The sequence below is a fragment of the Heteronotia binoei genome, chromosome 1, assembly GCF_032191835.1.
Source record: "Heteronotia binoei isolate CCM8104 ecotype False Entrance Well chromosome 1, APGP_CSIRO_Hbin_v1, whole genome shotgun sequence".
NCBI classification, from domain to species: Eukaryota; Metazoa; Chordata; class Lepidosauria; order Squamata; family Gekkonidae; genus Heteronotia; species Heteronotia binoei.
The window spans coordinates 156,548,941-156,574,273 of record NC_083223.1 but is presented as its reverse complement, the minus strand read 5'-3'; the positions used below and the strand labels follow the sequence as shown (position 1 = coordinate 156,574,273).

Genomic DNA, 25,333 nt, shown 5'->3' with positions numbered 1-25,333 from the left:
TTGAACAATAAAGACAGAAGAGACAAGGAAAAACAAATGGTGGATTTACAAAAAGAAATAGGCAAAAAAGAAAAAGAATTAAGAAAGAGACCGGGGGAAAAGAAAATTTTGCAGGAGATTACAACTATACAGAGTCAATTGAAGCATCTATTGAATAAGGAGATGGAATGGAATCTAAAAAGACTGCAGCAGAAATCTTTTGAGGGAGCTAACAAACCCGGGAAATACTTGGCGTGGCAAATGAAGAAAAAAAGGGAGAACAAATTTATAAACAAAATTATAGTTGAAGGTAAAGAGATTGTGGATCAAGCAGGAATTAAAAGGGAATTTTACAAATACTATCCTAAACTATTTAAAGGCCAACAAGTAGATAAAGATAAAATAGAAGCATACTTGCAGAAAGTAAAAGTAAAGCCTCTAACAGAAACCATGGAAAGAGCCTTAAATGAACCAATTGAAAAAATTGAAAGAGAAGCAGCAATTAGTTCAATGAAATTAGACAAGGCACCGGGTCCTGATGGTTTTTCAGCAAAATTTTACAAAGTCCTGGCAGACGCATTAGTACCGAAGCTCCAGAGGTTGATGAATATTATCAGACAAGAAGGGAAAGTGCCAAACACATGGAAGGAAGCAGTTGTTTCATTGATACCAAATGAAGACAGAGATGCCATGTGTGTTAAAAATTACAGACCGATTTCATTACTCAATAATGACTATAAAATATTTGCTAGGATATTAGCAGAATGAATCAAACAGCATTTAAGCACTTTTATTCAGGAGGAGCAAGCAGGTTTTCTCCCCAGAAGGCAAATAAGAGAGAATATCAGAACAGCAATAGACATTGTAGAATATTACGAAAAGAATCCAGAAAAAGAGGTGGCATTATTTTTTGTTGATGCAGAGAAAGCGTTTGACAATCTTAACTGGGACTTTATGTTTGCGGTAATGGAGAAATTGAAATTGGGAAATGATTGTATAAGAATGGTTATTGCAATTTATACAGAACAAAAAGCTAAACTTTGTGTGAATGCAGATCTGACAGAACAAATGATAATTAGTAAAGGTACAAGGCAAGGTTGCCCTCTATCTCCGTTGCTATTTATAATGACTTTGGAGATTTTGCTGATGCAAATCAAAGAGGATGAAGAAATAGAGGGGCTGGAATTAAAAGGTTTTTCTTACAAATATAGGGCTTTTGCAGATGATGTGATGTTTATTAATGAAAATCCATTACAGGTGACGCCATTGTTGTTAAGTAAAATTAAAGAGTATGGAGAGTTGGCGGGCTTCTACATAAATAAAGAAAAATCGAAAATTTTAAGCAAGAATCTGTCATTAAGCAAACAGAAAGAACTACAAAGCGTAACTGGATGTGAAGTTACCTCGAAAATAAAATATTTAGGTGTAGCGATTATGATGAGAAATATTGATCTATATAAAAACAATTATGAAAAGCTTTGGCGCAAAATTGAAGGAGATTTGTTAAAGTGGAATAAGCTGAATTTGTCTATGCTGGGTAGGATCTCTGCAATCAAAATGAATGTTCTACCAAGAATGATGTTTCTCTTTCAAACAATTCCAATAGTGAAAGATATTAAACAATTTAATCATTGGCAAAAAAAGGTTTCAGAATTTGTATGGGCGGGTAAAAAAAAACAAGAATCAAAATGAAAATTCTGACGGATGCGAAAGAAAGGGGTGGCTTCCAGTTGCCCGATTTTAAGTTATACCACGATGCCGTTTGTTTGGTATGGATTAAGGACTGGATAACTTTATTTAACAGGAAATTATTGGCATTAGAAGGTCATGGCAACGTTTTTGGTTGGCATGCTTATATGTATTATGGGAAGGAGAAGATGGATGGTTTTTTTTCTCATTATTACATAAGAAGAAACTTGTTGAATACTTTGAAAAAATATAATAAATATGGTGATGAGAGAAAACCACTATGGATTGTGCCAACAGAAGTCATAAAGTTATCGTCAGATCCACAGGAAGATAAATGGTTATCATATAAACAACTGCTAAAAATACAGGGAGGCAAGGTGGAACTAAAACTGGTGGAAGAATTGCAGGACAAATTTAATTGGTACCAACAGCAACAAATCAAAAGCTTGGTGGAGCAGGATATTAGGAATACAGGAATAAGACAAAACCAAACAGAATTGGAAAAAATGCTGTTGGGTGAGAATGAAAAATTGATTTCAAGGATTTATAAGTTACTATTGAAGTGGTCTACAGAAGAGGAAGTAGTGAAACCTCAAATGATAAAATGGGCAATAAATATGAACAAAAATACAAATGGAGACATGGGAACACCTATGGAAGAACTCTATGAAATTATCGACGTGTTACAATATTAAAGAGAACTATCAAAGATTTCAGGTTTTCACGGCTGGTAACATCATTAGGGTTTGTAGCTGGAGCAGGCGCTCTGACCTTCTTGGCACCTGCTCTGGCTGCAACGCCACTGAGGATGTTCTCCGCAGCTGAGAACGAAATATCTGGAAGGAAAACTTTCTCCAGTAGAACACGGCACTTGAGCCTGAAAGATTCTACAAACCCTAATTAAAGAGAACTGTTTTAAAATGTTGTACAGATGGTATACAACACCTAAAAAATTAGCAAAAATGAATAATCAAATAACAGACAGGTGTTGGAAATGTAAAAAACATGAAGGTTCTTTCTACCATATGTGGTGGACTTGTGAAAAAGCAAAACAGTTCTGGCAAATGATTCAACAAGAGACCTCGAAAATTTTGGGTTATGATATTAAGAGAGCACCAGATATCTTTCTGGTGGGATTACAAATGGAAAGTTTTCCGAAACAAGATAGGACATTGTTGTGGTACCTGCTTTCAGCTGCAAGGACACTATATGTGCAAATGCGGAAGCAAGATAAAATACCAGAGAAATGGGACTGGATCTTAAAAGTGTTACACTGGAGTGAAATGGATAAACTTACTAGAATCTTAAAAGACTGTAATTCAGAAAAATTTAAGGATGATGGGAAGAAATTTCAAGAATATGTTGAAAAACAATGGAAAGTCAAGAGACACTTAGTGGTCTTTGATAATATTACATGAACTTTTAATGGGAAGATAAAGTTGTTAATATGATTTTCTGATCTGATATGCAATTTTATAGGTGGTTAGATTATGAGAAAAATTGAAGGTTAATTTTAATAATTACTAACGCATAGTCTTGGTTTATTTTGTGTTAAGATAACTGGAAGTTGTAAGTGAAGATTCTATAACTGTGAATTTTACCTTTTTTTCTTTTTTAATTATTTTAAGCACTGGCGAAGGTCAAGAAACTGAGGGTTGGGGGGAGGAGGAAATTTGTAATATATTGGTTAACATCTTAAAGTATATGTTTAAATATATTTAAATATGTTGCAAAAATAAAAATTTGTTCTACAAAAAAAAAAGTTATGTAGCAGAACGGTGGGGGAGAGAAATATCACCTGCCTTCTGTCACTGGAAATGCTCCACTGGATCCAATCCATTGCAATGCAGTTAAAGACATCTCCTTATGTTAGTATACAATTAAAATCAAAAAGTTAAGTGCTTTTTGGTTTAAGATCCATTGCAGTCAAACAGTGTCCATATGAAATTTCAAAAGCTGGAGAAGGGCTATAGGTATAGTTTTGGTGCTCTGCATACCTCCCTTATAAACAGCAGGGGCAGAATGTCTTCTGCAAAGTAGTAATGCAGATTAAATTATGCAACAACTCAATCAAATGTGCTTAATTTGCATAACTGAGAGGTAACAGGTCTTCTCAGATTGTCTGGGTGCAGAGTTTTTTTCTTTTAATATGGAGCGCACATGTCAATTTTCCTTAAATTACTTGGGATACTTCAAGTCGTGACATGGAAATACAAAAAAGTGATGGTTTGCATCTCACATTCTGAATGCCTTTAGTGAACCAGATTGTCAGGAAGTTCCCTTATGTCAAATAAAAATCATATTTTCTATAAGGCTGCTAGTTAGGGAAAACAGCAATCCCAAAACTACCTCAAATTTCATTTCATCTACACAGAAATCAGTTTTTAATAAATACATCAATATTTATTATGATTGAAAGATCAGCCAACTGCAGTTAGTGTGCATACAAATGTAAAATCAATATACAAAGATTAAAATTTATCATTTTAGAGGTGTAATTAATTATGCATAAAAGATCTTGAATATCTGCTTTCTTATGGACAAAGACTCAGCACAGAATTTGGCAATAAACAAACAAACAAACAAACAAACGTAAGAATACTGGGAAGCATTTACCTCCAGATATCACTTCCTTTGGAAAACATGGAGGACTTGATAACTTCAGGAGCCATCCATGCATAGGTGCCAGCTGCACTCATTTTAGTTGTCCTGTGCCACTCTCTAGCCAAGCCAAAGTCTGTAATCTTCAGAGTTTTATTATAAATATCATCATTCTCTATCTTCTCAACCAACAGAACTGCAAAGGGGAAAAAAGTTTAGACCGTCTTTACAGTTTACTAGATGGTGTAAGCATATCATTTACAGCTGATGATCCTAAATGCGTTACTTGTGCTTCAAGAGTAGCTATGGTTCCTTTCTTTATTCCTTTATATTACTGTTTTTCTATTTTAAGAAAAAAATCAATTCAAATTTATTTAATAGATTTATTAAAACATTTACAACCTTCCTTTCCTCGTGGTTTAAGGTGGCTTAGAATGATAGTGAAAAAACATTTTCAATTAAAACCAGAATAAAACAACAAACTCCAAATTTCTCCCTTTCATCATATTAAAAGTTGCTTGGCATTCAACTCTCCTCAATAGCCTGGCAAACAAACAAGCCTTGCAGCATCTCCTGAAGCTCTCTAAGGAAGGGGTTCTTCTCACCTCTTTAGGGAACCCATTCCACAGACCAAACACCATGATGGAAAAGGTCCAGGGCCCTGGTCATTGCAAAATGGGCCACCCTAAGTGGTAGGATAGCAAATATCCTACCTGCCTGAAGACTATATTCCAGGGGTGGCCAACGGTAGCTCTCCAGATGTTTTTTGCTTACAACTCCCATCAGCCCCAGCTATTGGCCATGCTGGCTGGGGCTGATGTGAGTTGTAGGCAAAAAACATCTGGAGAGCTACCGTTGGCCACCCCTGCTATAGTCGATGAACAAGGACATATGCAAGAAGGCAGTCCTGCAAATATATAGGACTCAGGCCCTGAATGGTTCTAAAGGTCATAAGCATTGAGCTGAACTTGGAAAAAGACTGGCAGCCAATGTAGCTGTTTTAAAGTGGGCAACACATTTCCCAGGAGCTAGCCCCTAACTATAGTTAGGCTGCTGCACTTTGGAACAGATGCAGCTTTCAGGCTGTCTTAGGGTGGCCATAATGTCTGAAGGCCAGCCAGGGACACCTTGGGGGGGGGGAGGTAGGGGTGCGCGCGCGCGAAGCGCGCGCGCGCCGCCGGAAACAGGAAGTGACGTCACTTCCGGTGACGTCACTTCCGGTGACGGCACGCCACAGCCAGAAACAGGAAGTGACATCACTTCCTGTGACATCACTCCCCCCCCCACGCCACCTGCCGGAAGCAGGAAGTGACATCACTTCCTGTGACATCACTTCCCCTGCGCCACCTGCCGGAAGCGGGAAGTGACGTCACTTCCTGTGACATCACTTCCCCTGCGCCACCTGCTGGAAGCAGGAAGTGACATCACTTCCCGTGACATCATTTCCCCTGCGCCACCTGCTGGAAGCAGGAAGTGACGTCACTTCCTGTGACATCATTTCCCCCGCGCCACCTGCCGGAAGCGGGAAGTGACATCACTTCCCCAAACTGCCACTGCTGGAAACAGAGACTTCTGGTTACATTACCACCCCCAAAATATACAACTTGAAAAAAGAAGAGAAACTTCACAATGTTCCCTGCTAAAGAAAAAAAAGGCTCCAACAGCAACCCCTCTTGAGTCAGATTCACAGGAAAACAATCCACTATCCTTGATACCTGCTTGTGCTGACAAACATTTCAACAAGACTGCCCACAATATCAAAGGGTCTTGATCAACCCAGTAATAGCAACAAAGCAACCCCTATCTACAATCAAACTGAGATCAGCAGCTAAAGCCACCACTGCCAGTCTGTGTCCTGTAGCCCAGCCTGAAGGCAGGCGGATACAGGTCTAGAAAAGCAGGTCCTCCCCAAGCAGCACACAAAAAGGAAAAGGTGTTCAGGTGTCACTAAAATACTAAGAATTGCAGTCATGATTTCATCACCTCTGGAACTGAGATCACATCAGTCCTACATGCAGAATTGCCTTTTTAGCCTCCAACAACTTGGGAGCAATAGACTTAAAGGAATGTGAATGGATGGTCTCTTATTCACCCCACCCCACCCCTACCCCAGGAACCCATCTAACACATTATAAACAGATGACAGCCCAGCTGGCATGACTACAAGAACAACCATAATATCACAGGCACTCGGTGGCCAATTTGTTTTATGAAGGTATTTCAGCTAAATAAATTTAAAAAAACAGGCATGCAGGGTTTGCCAAGAGTTCATGGCTGCCTGAGGTCAATATACCACAGTTTTAGAGTCCAGCAGACAGATTGATTTGTATTCAAAATTCTAACTGGGTATGTTAACTGAGGTCAGTTTGAGGAAGAAAATAGCTGGCTTTGCCCTGGGTCACCACCGATTAAGACATACTGAGGCCAGTGGTGGGATTCAAATAAATTAACAACAGGTTCTATGTCCTAATGACCATTTTAACTATACCAAAAGAATCTACCTTCCCAAGCAGCCATATTTGCCAGGGGCACTGATCTTGGTCAACTGGAGATCAATTATAATAGCAGAAGATCTCCAGGTCCCATCTGGAGGTTAGCAACCCTATGACACTCTAACCACTATATCATACTGACTCTCCTCGTGACTTATCCACAAAGTTGCTAGAAATACAGGCAATTCTGAAATGTCAGGCTCTTAAATCACTTGAAAGAAAACTGCATTTCCTCACTAGTCTTTTTTTCTCCCTCCCCTTTTTTCATACTTAATATTCATCTCAAGGAAGAATTCTGGAGACGCTGAAAGCTTGCACTCATTATTTTGTGATATTTTGACTGGTAATAATAATAATGATTGTGATGATGATGGTGATGGAATTTATACCCCACCCTTCACTTGCGGTCTCAGAGTGGCTTACAAGCTCCTTTCCTTTTCCTCCCCACAACAGAAACTCTGCGAGGTTAGTGGGGCTGAGAGAACTCTTTCAAGAACTGCTCTTGAGAGAACAACTCTGAGAGAACTGTAACTGATCCAAGGGCACAACAGCAGCTGCATGTGGAAGAGGTGGGAATCAAACCTGGTTCTCCCAGATTAAAGTCCACGCTCTTAACCACTATACCAAACTGACTCTTGCAGTCCTGTCATTTTGGGATTCTTCTCATGGATCAAAATGTCTGCCTCCTACGTTTATTTATAAAACATCAGCAACTTGCTTTAATCCTTTAAAGCAACATCTTGCTAGACAGATACACTGGAGATAAAGAAAAAAGACCTTTGTGTTTAGACAACAAAGAAAGACTCAGCTTAGCCACTATCCAGGGGAGATCACGTGATTTACAAACAAAGAGACATTTCTTCTTTTGGTTAAAGGTAGTAATGGAGCATAATGCATTATCTTAACAGTATGAAATACAAGGCACCAACTGCAATATGTCAAACTGCAAGACAGGGCGTTACACGGTGCTTTAGTATTGATACACGTGCTGCATTAACATGCATATGCACTAGATCGCAGAATGATGCACACGCCTATCCCAATTCAGTGATTTAGCATCTACAGCAGGGGTCAGCAACTTTTCAGACGTAATGAGCCAAACTACATCAAAGTTCAGAGCAAGAAATCAACGAAGAGCTAGCATAAGAAGGTCTATCTGCATAAATGAGAATATGTATTTTAATGTGGTTGATCACTGACGTGTTGATTAATAATCTGCAGAATTTCTGCAGCTCACATATTGGTTGTTGAGAAGTCCTTTATTAGGAAGTAGCACATTCAAGGGCCCACAATAAGTATTATATAGAGGAGCACACTGGGTGATTGTTTTAGTGCATAAATCTGTGCATGGATTCCTGGCAACTAGCATAGAAATTTTTAAAATAAATAATAAATCAAACTCTTAACCTCTTTTTTTGTGTGTGCAAAGCATCTCTTATAAAGTCCTTGAGTCCCATCAAAATCTTAGCCTGCCAGTTCCTTCACATACTGGTTATTCCAGCATCCCAGTATGCCTTCAGTAAAAGATGTCATGTTCTTTTTAAGAGCCATACTTCAGTCACTGAGTGAGATCAGAAGCTAAGCAGGGTCAGCCCTAGTATTTGGATGGGAGGCCTCCAAGGAATACCAGGGTTGTGATGCAGAGGCAGGCAATGGCAAACCACTTCTGAACAAACCTAAGTCAACTGTGACTTGACAGCAAAACCTAAGTCAACTGTGACTTGATAGCAAAAAATAAGAGGAGGGGGGGGGGTCTGCTCAGCATATTAACTGCCATATCTGTTCTCTGAACGGTCTGCATCACTGAAGTTCAACACATTAGTGCACAGCTGCATTAATGTTTCCAGCATTTAATGTGGTGTTCATGGCACAGAACTGATCTGCTGCTGTCTTTTGTGCTAAAGATTTCAAATTAAATAAAAGGAGAGAAAAGTGCAACTGAAACGTCAGATCTCCTTGCAATTTGAAGTTTGGAGAATGAACATCCTGTTTAGATGTGTGTGTGTGTGTGTGTGTGTACAAGTAGATAGATACCGAGATCAACCCAACAAAAGTCTTATAATAATATTTGGGTCTGTAAAGGAAAAGTTGCGATCAGGACTGTAGGCATGTTTAACTGCACGTTGGAGCTAGTGAAGAGCAGATAAATTATTTATTATGTTTGGTATGTTTTTTTTCATCCTGCCTTTCGTCTAAGGAGCTCAAGGCAGTGTACATTACTCTCCATAGCAACCCATCTCTTCCTTGGTGGTCTCTCTTCCAAGCACTAACCATGTCCAGCCCTGCTTAGCTTCTGAGCTCTGATAAGCGTAAGCTATTCAATCAAGAGAGCAACTAAATTTACAGCCACACCTCAGTGGCATCTTGCACACTCCAGTCCAACACTCTGCGCCACATAAGGAGGGGAGGGAAGGGAAGGGAAGGGAAGGGAGGAAGGAAGGGAGGAAGGAAGGAAAGGAAGGAAGGAAAGGAAGGGAGGAGGAAGGAAGGAAGGAAGGAAGGGAAGGGAGGAGGAAGGAAGGAAGGAAGGAAGGAAGGAGAAGGAAGGAAGGAAGGAAGGAAGGAAGGAAGGAAGGAAGGAAGGAAGGAAGGAAGGAAGGAAGGGGGAGGTAAGGAAGGAAGAAAGAAAGGAAGGAAGGAGGGAAGGAAGGAAGGAAGGAAGGGGGAGGTAAGGAAGGAAGAAAGAAAGGAAGGAAGGAGGGAAGGAAGGGAGGAAGGAAGGAGGGAGGGAAGAAGGGAAGGAAGGGAGGAGGGAGGGAAGAAAGGAAGCCCCCCCCCGCTTTCGGCCCCCTTACCTTCTTCCAGGGCGGTGACGAGTCCGGCGGCGAGGCCCGCGCTGGTCGCTGGAGGGCAGCGGCACAGCCAGGCAAGTCCGGGGATTGCTCTGCGCCTGGGCCGGAGTGCCCAGCCGCCGAGCAGGTGACGGGGGGCGGGCAGGGAGGAGGAAAGGCCGTGGGTGGGGGGGGGAGCTCATCGGAGGCCGCAGCCGGCAGGCCGCGACCCCCGATGAGCTGAACGGGACGGCGGCGGCCGGCGGGAAGGGGGAATGGCCGTGGGTGGGGGGGGGGAGCTCATCGGAGGCCGCAGCCGGCAGGCCGCGACCCCCGATGAGCTGAACGGGACGGCGGCGGGCGGCGGGAAGGGGGAATGGCCGTGGGTGGGGGGGGGAGCTCATCGGAGGCCGCAGCCGGCATGCCGCGACCCCCGATGAGCTGAACGGGACGGCGGCGGGAAGGGGGAAAGGGAAGGCCGTGGGTGGGGGGGGAGCTCATCGGAGGCCGCAGCCGGCAGGCCGCGACCCCCGATGAGCTGAACGGGACGGCGGCGGGAAGGGGGAAAGGGAAGGCCGTGGGTGGGGGGGGAGCTCATCGGAGGCCGCAGCCGGCAGGCCACGACCCCCGATGAGCTGAACGGGACGGCGGCGGGAAGGGGGAAAGGGAAGGCCGTGGGTGGGGGGGGAGCTCATCGGAGGCCGCAGCCGGCAGGCCGCGACCCCCGATGAGCTGAACGGGACGGCGGCGGCCGGCGGGAAGGGGGAATGGCCGTGGGTGGGGGGGGGAGCTCATCGGAGGCCGCAGCCGGCAGGCCGCGACCCCCGATGAGCTGAACGGGACGGCGGCGGGCGGCGGGAAGGGGGAAAGGGAAGGCCGTGGGTGGGGGGGGGAGCTCATCGGAGGCCGCAGCCGGCAGGCCGCGACCCCTGATGAGCTGAACGGGACGGCGGCGGGCGGCGTCCTGGGCGAGGGAGAGAAGGGGGAGGAAGGAAGGCTTACCTTACCTTAGCTAGTGGATGGCCTCCTTTCCGGCGGGCGGGCGGGAGGCGCGCAGCGGCGCCGGCGGCTGATACAGTGCTGCTAGGCATGCGCAGAGCCCGCCACCCCCCCCCTGCGCACGCGCAGGGACACCGGCTCCCTTACTGGCAGCCTTCCCCGCCCGCGCGCGCGGCCACCTGGCTAAACCGGGACGTTTTAATGGTCCCGGTATAGCCAGGGCGGGAGGCGGGAAACGGGGGCCAGAAACGGGAAAGTCCCGGGCAACCGGGACGGTCTGGCCACCCTAGGCTGTCTTCAAGGGCAGCCCCACATAGAGCATATTTTGCAGTAATCCAACCATAAGGTTATGGCTCTGTATAGGTAACAAGAGAATTGATGAACTAAATGCAGATGACAGAAGGTCTCCTGGCCACTGTGCCAACTTGCTTTTTTAAAAAGCAAGGCAGCCCCAAGCTCTTAACCTGCTCTGAAAAAGCCAACTTTGCTCCATCACAGACGTGTGGATTAAGACCCTGTTATCAGCCTTCCTGACCAGCATTATCTCTTTATTGTCTGGATTCAGCTTTTACTGCCTTAACCACCTGACCACAGCCTCAAAGTATGGGCTTAGAACCAAGATGGACACATCTGGAGGCTTGGATAATGAAATATAGAGCTGGGTATCATATGCTTATTGATGACACCCAACCCCAAAGCTCAAACAATCTAATCTTATTCAGCGGCCTCACACATATAATTTAAGCATTGTTAGAGAACAGAACCCTGTGGGACTCCACAAGACAAAATTCAGCAAACACCAGAACTATGCTGTGACTTAATATTTTAACTGGGGAGAAAACACACATACACAATATATTGCAGTATACTGCAGATTCCATTTCTGAAAACAGAGATTTCTGTTCAGCCTGTGGCCACCTAGTTCCACCAAACAGCAGGTGGGGTTGTTAATCTGTCGCTGGACTATACCGCTGGCAGGTAAGAAAACAGCATGACAAAATGTGTCCTCATAGAAAAACAGAATTTCTACACATACAACCACTAGCACATCAGGGAGACAGCTAGACTTAGAAATCTGTGTACTACTGTAATGAAACTTTTCTAATACGCAGTTCACACCACCTATGCCAACAGCAGCAGCTCTGTTCTAGCACACATAAGATATGCACAGGGCAAAGACCAATACACAGATAACAAGTTGTGATGAAATTTTTTTTCTGACCCTATACATTGTAAAATACCATTAACAGTTAACCAGTTGAACCACTTAAAACGGTGGGATATGCTCAAGCAGAGGCTGGTGACCTCTCACAGTTGCAATGGAGGAATTATTAATAGTTGACTATGCTTAAAAAGGAAAAGATCACTGATGTGGAACAACCAATCGTGAAACACAACTGAAAAACTAAAAAAAAATATATTGTCACTCAGTGCCCACAACGACAGTACTAAATAATAATAACAACAACAACATGAAGAGAATGTAGTAATATAAAGGAATAAAAAATAATGTTCTAAATGTAACAGTATGAACACAATGCCCTTTGCCTTTTAATGAAAGGTCTATTGTTTTGCACTCTAGACACGCAAAGCAGAATTCCACAAATTCCATGTCAGTCAGTCAGTATGACCGAAACAAAAAACAAACTGCCTTGAAAAGGTAATAACTGGCTAAAGGCCAGGTTTCATTTTACGCAAAAGCGGGGGGGGGGGGGGGACAGGAGACTGAGCAACTTCCAGCAAGCAGGACAAAGGATAATTACAATTACTACATAAACTCTGTATTTTCCCCCCTTTCATTTGTCAAGCTGGGTGACAGAGTACTTGACATAAATAAACTAAACAGCTCGTGACTGAACAAATTCTTGTGGTCAGTTGCCTAGCAACTTGTTCCAGGCCATCCCTTTTGGACTTCTACAGATATTTGCCCCTCATTAGCTTCATATCAAAACAAGTAACCTTTACAACCTTGGGCTTATCCTGTGCGCTCAACCGTATGTGACTGAAGTTTTCAAATAGAAGCATCAGAATATGGAAGTTTTTATGGCAGGTACTGACTCAGGTAAGAAACAATGCAAAACGCTTCATTAAAAAAAGATATATAGAACACAATAATACAAAACAATGAAGTTAATATTTGCCATTAGAATTACAGGATAATCCTAAAGAGTACACTTTGCACAAACACTAATTTTGACTCTAGAAGAATCTGAACATTAAAATGTGTTTTCAGTATTGGTACAGTATCTATGTATTAAAATAGTCTAAAATAGCAAGATCCTTTAATCACATTCTTCATTTTGATGCCTATTTAAAAACACCAAATAGTAAAAACCTTATTTATTTATTTATTTATTTATTTATTCCATTTATATCCTGCCCTCCCTGCCGAAGCAGGCTCGAGGTGGTGAACAAGGCCAACAGGCATACATTAAAACCATTTAAAACTATCATAATAACATAAAAAGTGCTATATTGGTGATGGCAGTGCAGCAAATTGTCTTCAAATAAACATTCATATCCTCAAGATATAGATCGGATCAAAGGACGAGTCTCCATGGTGACCAGTTCAATTTGGTTCAGACAGAGTTTCCAGGTTTAGCGATCAAAAGCTTGGTGGAAGAGCTCCATCTTACAGACCCTGCAGAATTGTATAGGACCCTGCAGGGCCCTAACATCCTCGGGGAGCTCATTCCACAAGCGTGGGGCTGCAACTGAGAAGGCTCTTGCTCGAGTTAAAGTCAGCCTGGCATCTCTGGGATTGGAGATCAAAAGAAGGCTTTGAGACCCTGACCATAATACTCTCTGGGGAACACGTGAGGAAAGGCGGTCCCATAGGTATGCAGATCCCTGGCCATATAGGGCTTTAAAGGTAAGAACCAGCCAGCACCTTGAACCAAATCCAGTATGCAATAGGTAACCAGTACAGTGCTTTCAGCACATGCTGAATGTGTTCTCACAAGGAAAGACCCAATAACAACTTGGCTGCAGCATTTTGAGACAAGGGCAGCCCCATGTAGAGAGAATTGCAGTAGTCTAGTTTCAAGTTGACCACAGCATGGATCACTGTCACTTGGTCACCACGGTCATGGAAGGGAACCAACTGCCTAAGCAAAGATGGCAAAAGGCCAATTTGGCAGTGGCTGCGACCTGGGCCTCCACTGTTAAAGAGGAATCCAGTAGCATTCCCAAACTCCTATTCCTCAGCACTAGCATCAATTGTGCCTTGTTAAACATTGGGGGTGATATCCCTGCCCCCAAACTGCCACGACTTAGGTACAGGATCTCCATCTTGGTTGGATTTCGTTTCAATCAACTCAGTCTGAGCCAACCCGCCACAATTTGTAATCCAGGTCATAGGCAGACTAGCCACCCAACAACAGATAGAGCTGGGTGTTGTCCACATATTGGTGACATCCCAGTCCATACCTCTGGGCAACATGGGCAAGGGGGCGCATATAGATGTTAAATAGCATTGGGGAGCTAACAGCCCTTTGTGGCACTCTACAAAATAGTGGGTGCCTTTGGGACAGCTGCTCCCCTAGCGCCACCCTTTGTCTCTGACCCTGCAAAAAGGAGGAGAGCCACTGTAAGGCTCTCCCTGAATCTCAGCATTGGCAAGGCAGTGAATCAGTAGCTGGTGGACCATGCTGAATGCCGCTGACAGGTCTAACAACAACAATACCGCTGATCTGCCCTGATCCAGATGCCTTTGGAGGTCATCCATGAGGGAGATTAGTACCAACTCTGTGACCGGGGCAAAAGCCTGATTGGTATGAATCTAATATGGAAGCATTCTCTAGAAAATTCTGCAACTGAATCATCACTGCCCTTTCAATTATCTTGCCCAGAAAAGGCAAATTTGACACTGGTCAATAGTTTGTCAATATGGCAGAGTCCAATGGTGGTTTTTTCAAGAGAGGGCAAACCACTGCCTCCTTAAGGACCCCAAAGAAAGTCCCTTCAAATAGGGACTTGTTGACAATTTCTCCTATGGGGTCATGTAGCTCCACCGGGCTACCTTTAGTTAGCCATGCTGGACATGGATCTAAATTGCAAGTGGTTGGGCAAACAGTAGAGAGAATTCTGTCAACTTCCTCCAGACTGAGTTGGGTGAATTGATCCAGAATCGGACCAGAAGACATGCATGGAGCCTTGAGCTCACTTACTGTCTCAACTGTGGCGGGGAGGTCACGGTGGAGCAACAGGACTTTATCTGTGGAAAAGCTTGTCAAAGCCTCATAGCTGATAGCCAATTTCCTAGCATTTGGTCTGTCCTGTGGCAGGGTAGTCAAGGACCAAATAGTTCTAAACAATTGTGCAATCAAGGTCATATAATAAACTTCCTTAGTGGCCTTGACTGCCACCTCATAGGTTCTCATAAATGACCTATAAGATGTTCTTGTTGCTGTCAAGAGGGTTGATTATCTTGCCATTGTTCATTGTATTGCATTAATGCCTTGTAGTAACCTAGGGCTTGCTTTCACTTGCACTGCTTCTGCCCACTATCACTATCTCTTTTCAGTACCAAGCACAAGTATCATTCTGCCTAGTCTCCGAAGGAGCCAAGACCAGTGTCTGGTTCCCAGGGATTATGTCTGCATCTGCATTTGGAACATGGAAATGTGACTATGTGGGGAGGGATGAGCAGCTTGGCACCTTTTGCTTTGAAATGTAACAGTTAACCTAAGATATATGAGGGGATGCACTCCTGCCATTGTCAATTTTTGCAAGGAGCCTCTTGCCCTGAGGTTTCAGTATCTCAATAAAAACTCTTAAATGATCATTGAGTGAGTTGTTAACTGAAAGTCTTGGGACTTAACAGTTTCCTCATCATGAGCATGCTCTCTAACCATCTGAGCCTCTGGAACTCCAAGGTGTATCATGGAGCCCGCTTTGAATGGAGGCGCAGAGGGCTCCAGGGAGTGATCTCATCGATGGCCACAGAAGGTCCTCTGCTAGCACATCTAGTGAGTCACCAGGGGGCAAGGTATCCCAAAGAGCCATCTGGAATTGCATGGGGTCCATTTGACTCCTCAGGTGAGCCAAAATACGATGGCCACCTAAACAGGGGCAAGGCAGGACATTCATATTGGCCTTCAGAACTAAGATCATGGCACTGCATCTGCAGTAATTTGGTCCACTGTAACCTGTCACAAAAATCAAATTCAGAATGTGTCCAGCCTTGTGAGTGGGAGTTGTTACATCTTGGGAGAGTTCTAGTGCTGCCATGGATGACATTAGGTCCTCTGCCTGTGTGGATGTCATGTCATCAGTATGTACATTGAAGTCGCCCAAGACTAAATGTAGACATTGGGTGAAAAGCCAAATACATGTATTTGGGTTAATAAACAGCCATATCATTTTAAAATAAGGCCAACATATATACGCCTATACACAGTTTACATTTACAATAACAGGACCCAAAGATGATTAAAGCAATAAAAACAAATAAAATTGTGGGCACCTTAAAGACCAGAGGTGGCCAAGTTTGCTTAATGTAAGAGCCACATAAAATAAACATCAGATGTTTGAGAGCCACAAGACAAGAATGTCGGATGTTTGAGAGCCACAAGACAAGAAGGAAGGAAGGCAAATAGATGGTAGGAGAGAGAGGTGGAAAGAAAGCAACTTTAAAGACATCTCTAAGCCGCCACCTGGCTTTGTTTGGAGAAACAATTTAAAGAGACAAATGCCTTCTCCAAGCTGGCCAGCGAGACATTAGGGGCTCCAAGAGCCACACAATATGTGTGAAAGAGCCACACGTGGCTCCCAAGCCACAGTTTGGCCACCCCTGTCAATGCCTAACAGATCCATCAAAGATACAATCCACTGTCTCCTCCCTCCAGAAACATGTAAATAGTTCAGCATGATACACTCTTTAAAGATGTTAATGTGTGTGTGTGCATATAGTGCTGTCAAGTCATTTCTGATTTGTGATGACCCTATGAATTAATGACTTCAAAATGTTCTACTGTTAACAGCCTTGCTTAGATCTTGTAAACTGAGGGCCATGGCTTCCTTTATGAAGTTAATCCGTTTTACGTTAGGTTTTCCTCTTTTCCTGCTGCCTTCAACTTTTCCTAGCTTGTCTTTTTGGGTGACCTGTGTCTTCTCATAATGTGACCAAGTCCGACAACTTCAGTTTGATAATTTTGGCTTCTAGGGAGAATTCAGCCTTGATTTAATCCAGAACCCACTTATTAGTCTTTCTGGCAGTTCATGGTATCCATAAAACTCTCTTCCAAACAATTTAAAGAAATTAAATATCCATAAAACTCTCTTTCTCACAATTTAAAGGTCTCAGCTTTCTTCCTGTCAGCTTTCTTCACTGTCGAACTTTTGATACCCATACATAACAAAGAGTAATACTATACTATAGTATGAATTATCTTGAATTTGGTTGCCGGCGATGAATCCCTTACAGTTAAGGATCATTGCTACCTCCTTCATGGCTGTCCTTCCCAGTCTCAATCTCCTAACTTCTTGATTGCAGTGTCCTTTTTGGTTGATGATGGAGCCAAGGAACAGAAAATCTTGAAAAAATTCAATTTCTTCATCATAATCTTAAAATTGTGTAATTCCTCAGTACCCATTTCTTTTGACTTGATGTTCAACTGCAATCCTGCTTTGACATTTCTGCTTTAAACTTCTGTCAGTAGTCATTCCAAGTCTTCACTGTTCTCTGATTGTGATGTGGTATCATCTGCATATCACAAATCATTAATGCTCCTTTTACTAATCCTCACTCCATCTTTATCTAAATCTAATCCAGTTTTCCTTATGGTATATTTTGCATACAGATAAAATAATATCCTTGTCTGATACCTTTGCCAATGGGAAATCATTCTGTCTCTCCACATTGTGTTCTAACAACAGCCTCTTCTCCAGAGTACAGGTTGCATATCAAAACAATCAGATGCTGTGGCACACCCATTACCTTTAAAGCCAACCACAGCTTTTCATAATCCACAGTCAGAAGCTTTGCTGTAATCTATGAAACACCAGTTGATTTTCTTCTGAAATTCTCTTGTATATTCCAGGAAGCAAAGTAAATTGTCAACATGATCTCTAGAGCCTCTTCTTTTACAAAATCCAGCTTGAACATCTGGTATTTCTCATTCCATACATGTTGTAAGATTGTGCACATCACTTTACTTGAGTGACAAAATAATGCCGTTATTTGCTGCTTATTAGCTATGCTCATATTTCACATTGCACCCTTCTTATTAGATGTTTATCCTTCTCTGCCTTCTCTTACAATTCGAAGTCATTGTGCTGAATGGATTTATTTCTTGTTTGGATCTTGTTTATCTGCACAAAATGGGACCTCTGATTTCTCTTTCCTCATTAATAATGTTTAACAAACACATCCATCCCAGTCCCAGACTGATACCTGAATGATTTACAACAGGTCTCCTTCTCTTTCCTATCTCCCACACACTTTTTAAACTTTGACTATTTGTAAAATGACTGTGCACTCCTGATGCAGAATATGATAAAATGAGGTCTGGCTCATGAAAACTTATGCTGGAATAAATTTTATTGGTCTTTAAGGTGCCACTGACAATGTTTTATAAAGGTACTACAAATACACTTTGCTGAGTAATAGAAACTATTAAATGAATGTACTATGTTATGTGGTGAATTCCTTATAAATGCACTTTCAACACTGAACTCCTCCCATCAATATACTTCTGAGTGCTTACAAGAAAGGCTAAAACAACAATGAATATTACAGCAATATTTCAGTAATATGTTAGAACATTTATAATGTAAAACTAATGAAAGCTTTGTCATATTTGTTTAATGTTTACATCAAGAGCCACTTCAAAGACTGTGGCAGGCCTACAGCTACGAGGGGGCCTGTGGGGGCACAACCCCCTGACTGCTAGGCAAGGCCCCTGACTTGGGGCCCCTAACCAGCCTCCAGTGCCTCGGCTGCATCCTTCTCCATTCTGCCGTCATCATACACCACTGCTTCTGCTTGCTTAGGGCACCTGATCATGCACAGATGATTCTGCTTATTTAGGGTCTGGAAGAAATCTCTGACCCCTCAGCAAGCAGAAACAACAGGGCACTTCCAGCACCCAGGACTGAAAGTTAAGCTCCCTGTTGCTTCTGCTTGTTTAGGGGCTGGAAGAATTCTCTGACTCCTCAGCAAGCAGAAACAAAGGGGCACTTTCAGCACCCAGGACTGAAAGTTAAGCTCCACCTTGCTTCTGCTTGCTTAGGGCTGTAAGAAATCTCTGACCCCTCAGCAAGCAGAAACAACGGGGCACTTTCAGCACCCAGGACTGAAAGTTAAGCTCCGCGTTGGGCTGACGTTGGACTAGAGGGCACCTGCAAGAAGAGGCCATTCTGGCCCTCAAGTGGGGCGGTGGGGGTAGGGAGCGGATGGCTCCATTGCAGGCTTTCTCTGCTAGACAGGTCAGGGTAGGTTAGGCTGGCACACACAAGTGGAGGTCCCGGTTGCAGTCCGGGGCTGGGGACCAGTGGAGAGGTGATGTTCACCTGCAGGGATTTTCTGGCCTGGTCTTGCTGGCCACCCAAGCGAGGGTGGGAGCTGCGCTTGGGCAGCCTTGGCTTGCCCTCCGACAGGAAGAAACCGAATCGGAGGTCTTGTAGCCCCAGAAGTCAGCTGCAACTTGGTGGCGCCTTCCACCACCACCCCCTTGTCCCGCTGGGCTTGCCTAGCTGGATCATGCTACAGGTAAGGGCGGGAGACCGTGCGGCACGTATCTAAACCTCTGAGTGGCTCCCCACCAGAGCTGCTGGAAGAGGGGTGGAAAGGGATCACCTTGGGGGGGAGGAAGGAGGCTCTATGGCAGCAAGCTGGAAGCTTTCCTCCTCAGTGGTGGTAGGATAGAAGGCCATGGAGGTTGGGGCCACTATGTGCCCCCCGAAAAAAATCAGTCCCCCCCAATTCTTCAACTCCTGGCTACGGGGCTGGACTGTGGTGAGCTGTTTCATTGTGTTTTATAAGATTTTATGGCTTTGTTGATTTAGTAATTGTATTATTTATTGACAATTGTTACTAATATTCCATCTTGTGTACTGGAAAGGCAGTACATAAATGTCTCAAGTAGACAAATTCTCTGAGTGACTGTAGAATAGTAGTTAGAGTGCTACTCTAGGGCCAAGGCAACCTAGGTTCAATTCCCTATTGAAGCTAAACAATCTTGGGCCAATTCTTTCAGCATAGCCACAGCATCGTGGTGAGGCTGAGAGGTGCCCCTCCTTCTCTGGCCCTCTCGTCTGCCTCCTCCTCCACACTGGCTCCATCCCAGCAGCCAAGCTGGATGGAGGACTGGCTAGCTATGGAGAAAGCAGAGTGATTGGCTGCCAAGAGACAGCCTGGCCAGGCAGAGCCCAGTGGGCCGCACAGCCAATGGAGGCCCTTGGTGCCCTGCTGGAGAAGGGGTGGCTGGCAAGCCCACAGTCGAAGGAGAAGGCCCATGCAGAAGGTCCTGCCGCCTGTGGCCCGACCAACCTGGGACACCTGGGCTAGTCTCATACCCTGATGCTGGCTGGATCCTACCTTTCACCAGAGTAGTGCCCATAAAGTGCACCCTTTGGCACCCTGCTCGTTCAGTGGGTAGCATGAACAATGCCACTATGGAACATTCTGCCACAGGCACTCTGGAAGGAGGCAGGACCAGGCAGTCCCCATTGGATCAGGCAGGCTCCCTTCAGGCCAGGAATAGCCCTTCTTGGACCAGCCTTTTGTTTACTTAAAACATCTGACAAAGGGAGCTTTATCTCTCGAAACCTGAAAATCTCATGGGTCTAAGGCAGAAAAATGCCATAGGCCAGACTTGTACACCTGATACCCTGAATCACTCCTTTTGGAGCCAACGTTACCCTGTGTGTGTGGGGGGGGGGGTGGTTTTCTGAGTGAAGAGCTACCATCAAAAGTACTGTTTGCTGCAGTGGCTCATAGTGGGAGGGTTGGGGTGAAGAGCCAAAAATTAATGAATTTGGCTCTAAAAATACGGTTCATGTTTGATAAAATGGCTGCCCCACAAGAAAAAACAAATACCCTATAAGCCAAAAAATCCTGGCTACAGGCCTGATGCCCCTTGTCTCTGAAACAGTCTCTCAGAAGATGTCAGGTAGGCTCTTACCCACCTGGCTTTACAGCAAGGCTGCAAAACAGAGCAGATTTCCAAGAACTGGAGATTGTATAATCCAACATCCATAGATCTTTCAGTGCTGTTCCTTTAGTAGTGTATTAAGCTATTTCCACCAGTGGCACACAGAGCACATTTTCCTCTTTTTCTTTTGCCATTTTCCCCTTGCAAAAAGCTAAAATCTTGCTTGGTGAGTCATCATTAGTAAGGAAGGGTTATGAGCAGAGAAGTCAGAGGGAGGGAGTGTCCTGGGAAAGCTCCATCACTACTTGAATGCAGCTTGATGGACAAGGTCTTCTGTTGGCCTATACTGCATAAAGGAGGGTGAAAGGCAGGGCTACCAAATAAACTAGGTTTCCTGTGTTCAGGCAATTACAGTAAATCACAGTATAAACAACAGTTAACAAGCCAGTTGTAAACTGTGACTCAGAATCCCACTTTAGCACCTGCTAAAAACCAGTTTGATGGGCAGCCTGCTTTCAGACTTTTATCAAACTGTGGTATATCAGGATATCTGAAAGCAGCTTTTGTGACAGAATCATAAAGTGGCATTATAAAACAAAATACAACACTTCTGGGATCTATCAATATGGAAAGATCAGCCAAGATCTTAATGTGATGGTGTGACTCAGGCCCGTAGCCAGAAAATTTTTAGGGGCGGGGGGGAGGGATGAGTACAGTGATGGTGAACACATCACATCATTAATTATTCACTTTATTATGTATTTATAATTTATTTACCAATTTTCTACTTGAGACCCAAGGTGGCTTAAAACAATGTAATGCAAAAGATATTAGACACATGCAGACCCTCACAAGCTGCCAACATGCAAATAGAAACAATGCCCATACCAGGCCCCCAAAATCTTATTCAAGCTGTGTTAAAGGAAAGAGCTTGAAGTAACTCAGAAGAGTGCCAGTCACCTCAGCCACGAGGGAAACCAAAAACCCCAAAGCTCACTCTGGAAAGATGTGTATGTGTTGTGGCAAATTTCACCCTCTGCAGGCTTGCCTAGCATTTCAGACTAAATGCTATAATGAGGGGAAATGAATCACTTCTCTTCAATATGCAGGGCACCCAGCAGATAGGTATGGAAAGAACACAAATCTATGTCTGCACTTGACTGAGACCTGCTTGTTTTTGTGGATGTGTTCTCTCAAAGGAGGCAATTTCACACAGCAAACACAGAGCCATGGTACTCCACCCTAAGAAGAAGAAGTGAGCCCATAAAATTCAAGCCAGGTACCGGAGCTGAAGCAAATGTTCTCCCAGTCCACCTTTTGAAAAACCAGCCAGGTCCCATACAAGTGGTTCACTCTACGACCAAACTGATTGCACCAAATCATTTTTTGACTGTTTTAATTATTGAATGTGAAATTTTATAATACTGTATGGATTTTAATGGTTTTATGCTGTGAGCCGCCCTGAGCCTGCCTCGGCGGGGAGGGCAGGATATACTGTAAATCAAATAAAGTATAAATATAAAGTATAAGTATATGGAGGTTCCAGAATAAACTGTGAAGGAGAAGTCACCTTAAAAGCTATGACAACCAAACGCAAGCCAAATTTTCATTTCTTCATTGCCAGTAAGTCAACCACACCAATACTCAGGAGGGAGGTCTATGTGCAGCTCTGGCTAGTATGCAGAATTGCCCTGCTAGAAACCAAACCACCCACAACTAAGGAAGAGCTTATTGCATGCTATCCCACAATCTTTAAAGGATTGGAAGAATTCAGAGGCACACATATATGGTAATATAGATGCAACAGTTACCCCTGTCATTCACTGCTGCAGAATCGTACCCTTCACCATCATGGACAACCTGAAAAAATATGCTGAAGCAACTAGAAACAGATGGGAGTTATGGTCAAAGTGAACAGACATACATCCTGGGTCAACAGCTTAATCATTATTGAGAAAAAGAATGGCAACCTCAGAGTGTTCCTTGATCTCAGAGATCTCAATAAAGTAATAAGCAGACAGCACTATTCCATTCCCAGACCCAAAGCCAGTTGGCTGGAAAAAAATATTCACCATTCTAGATGAGAAGGATGGATATTCTAAGTTAAGATGCAGCCTTAGCTGAACTGTACATTTTCAACATACCATGGGGAAGACTTCCTTTTGGTATCAAATCCGCCAGGAAGTCGTCCAGAAGAAGAACAACAAAGTGTTTGGTGACATGATCATAGCAGCCTCACGCAAGAGGAGCATGATCAAATACTGCAGACTGTGATAGAAAGAGCCCAGTCTGAGAAAAGGTCTAGTTCATGGTAAGTGAGGTCAGATACATGGGCCACATGCTTTCAGCAGAAGGTATTAAACCAGATGACAGAAACGTTCAAGCTATAACCAGCATGACTACTCCACAAGACAAAAGAGCCCGACAGAGCCTTCTGGGGATGGTAAGATTCCTTGCACAACACATGCAGCGAAATGAAGCCTCCCTGAAAGCCTTACTCAGGCACATGCTCCAAGAGAATGCGATTTGGAAGTGGTCCTGGGAACAAGACAAGGCATTGCAAGACCTAAAAGTGGCACTGTATACAGCACCTGGAGTCAGGTTTTATGACCCTAACAAGCCACTAACCATCCAAGCAGATGCCTCCAAAGATGGTTTAGGTGCCTGTTACAGAATACAGGTTGTCATACACCTCAGGAGCTTTGACTTCAGCTGAGCAAAATTATGTCCAGAGACAGAACTGTTAGCCACAATATTTTACACTAAAAAATTCCATCAATACATGTACGGGGTGCAGGTAATGGTGCAGACAGACCACAAGCAAACTGTAGCAATATTTTCCAAACTTCCTGGATAAGCACCTGCATGTCTGCAGCACATGTTACTTCAATTTCAGAAATATGATTTGATTGTCCACAACATGTTCCTGGCAAGGGAATGCTTGCTGCAGATGCACTATCCAGAGCTACACTACCAAATGCCTCCATCCCAGATGACACACAGAAGAGAAAGTAGTTTTCAGGATGGATCCTATAACTACTATTTATATGGATCTGATGACATCAGTGGCGGACTGGCCAAGGCGTCAGCTTGGCGAATGGCAAATGGGCCCCTGATGAAGTGGCCCCCCTTAAACTGTAGACAATATGTTTAAAATGTTAATGACCTTTTAGTAGCTTGAAAATATATCACACGTTCCAATATTATTACTGTAATGCAACTAAGCTCTGCTCACGACCTGAGTTCGATCCCGGCAGAAGCTGGGTTCAGGTAGCCAGCTTGAGGTTGACACAGCCTTCCATCCTTCCAAGGTCGGTAAAATGAGTGCCCAGCTTGCTGGGGGAAAGTGTAGATGACTGGGGAAGGCAATGGCAAACCATCCCGTAAAAAGTCTGCTGTGAAAACATTGTGAAAGCAATGTCACCGCAGAGTCGGAAACAACTGGTGCTTGCACAGGGGACTACCTTTACCTTCTTCATGCAACTAAAATGTATGTTGTATTTAGGTTGCCAGCCTTCAGGTGGGGCCTGGGGATCACCCACTTTTACAATTGATCTCTAGTTGGCAGAGATCAACTCCCCTGGAGAAAATGCAATCTGTATTAACATTTAGTATCTACTGTATACTGCCAATATCTACTGTATACTTCCTGGAGCACGGCGACCTAGCAACAGTGATCCATGCAACGGTCACCTCAAGGCTGGACTGTAATGCCCTCTACATGGGGCTGCCCTTGTGTCGAACCTGGAAGTTGCAGCTAGTGCAGAACGCGGCTGCCTGACTGATATTGGGGCTTCCCAGGTGGGGGCACAATCAGCCGGGACTGCAGGAACTGCTCTGGCTGCCAATAGTATACCGGATTTGTTACAAGGTGCTGGTTATTACCTTTAAAGCCCTATTTGGCCTAGGTCCTGCCTACCTTAGGGACCGTCTCTCCCCACATGTCCCCCAGAGAGTACTCAGATCGGGATCACAAAATCTATTCGTAATCCCTGGGCTGAAGGAGGCCCGATTGAAATTAACTAGAAACAGGGCCTTCTCAATTGTAGCCCCATGCTGGTGGAACCAACTGCCAGATGAAGTGAGGGCCTTGCGGAACCTTGTGCAGTTCTGCAGGGCCTGCAAGACTGTCCTCTTCCGGCTGGCATTCAATTGACTCGGCACTGGTATTTAAAAGTGGAAGAAGGCCATCGCCACCAGAATAGCACCAACTCAATATTTTGTTTTTTGTTTTAATTGTTTTAATCATTGTATATTTATTTTTATTACTGAATGTGTAATTTTAACATTCATTAATTTAATTGTTTGTGGGATTTTATGTTGTGAGCCACCCTGAGCCTGCTTCGGTGGGGAGGGTGAGATATAAATAAAATAAATAAATAATATGTACACTACATGTACACTGTAATTACATATATATACACACACACACATTTATTTTGCAAAAGTTTTAATTGTACCTTTTCCCACTTATGTATTTTTTTTAAAAAAATATTTATTATAAAAATGAAATGATAGCCTTATAGTTGTGGGTGGGCCCACGTGTCTCCTGGCAACCAATATTTTTAGACCCAGTCCGCCTAGGCTTCCCAACCCTCCCGCCCTGGTGGGGGACCCCCAAATTTTCAGCCTCCTCCCCTGCTCTTAAAAAATCTGGGGGCGGGGGGAGAGAGAACATACCTGTAGGCATCATGTTGTTTTACAG

The 25,333-nt window shown here is 43.8% G+C and overlaps 1 protein-coding gene across 2 annotated transcripts in view; it reads right to left on the bottom strand.

Annotated features, from left to right (window-relative positions):
• MAP3K21 (mitogen-activated protein kinase kinase kinase 21) overlaps positions 1 to 25,333 on the bottom strand; it is a 96,401-nt gene that overhangs the window by 43,623 nt on the left and 27,445 nt on the right. For both annotated transcript variants that reach the window (XM_060242985.1, XM_060242993.1), the window contains exon 2: positions 4,285 to 4,465. In XM_060242985.1, the coding sequence (XP_060098968.1) occupies positions 4,285 to 4,465 (181 nt within the window). The remainder of the gene's footprint in view (positions 1 to 4,284; positions 4,466 to 25,333) is intronic.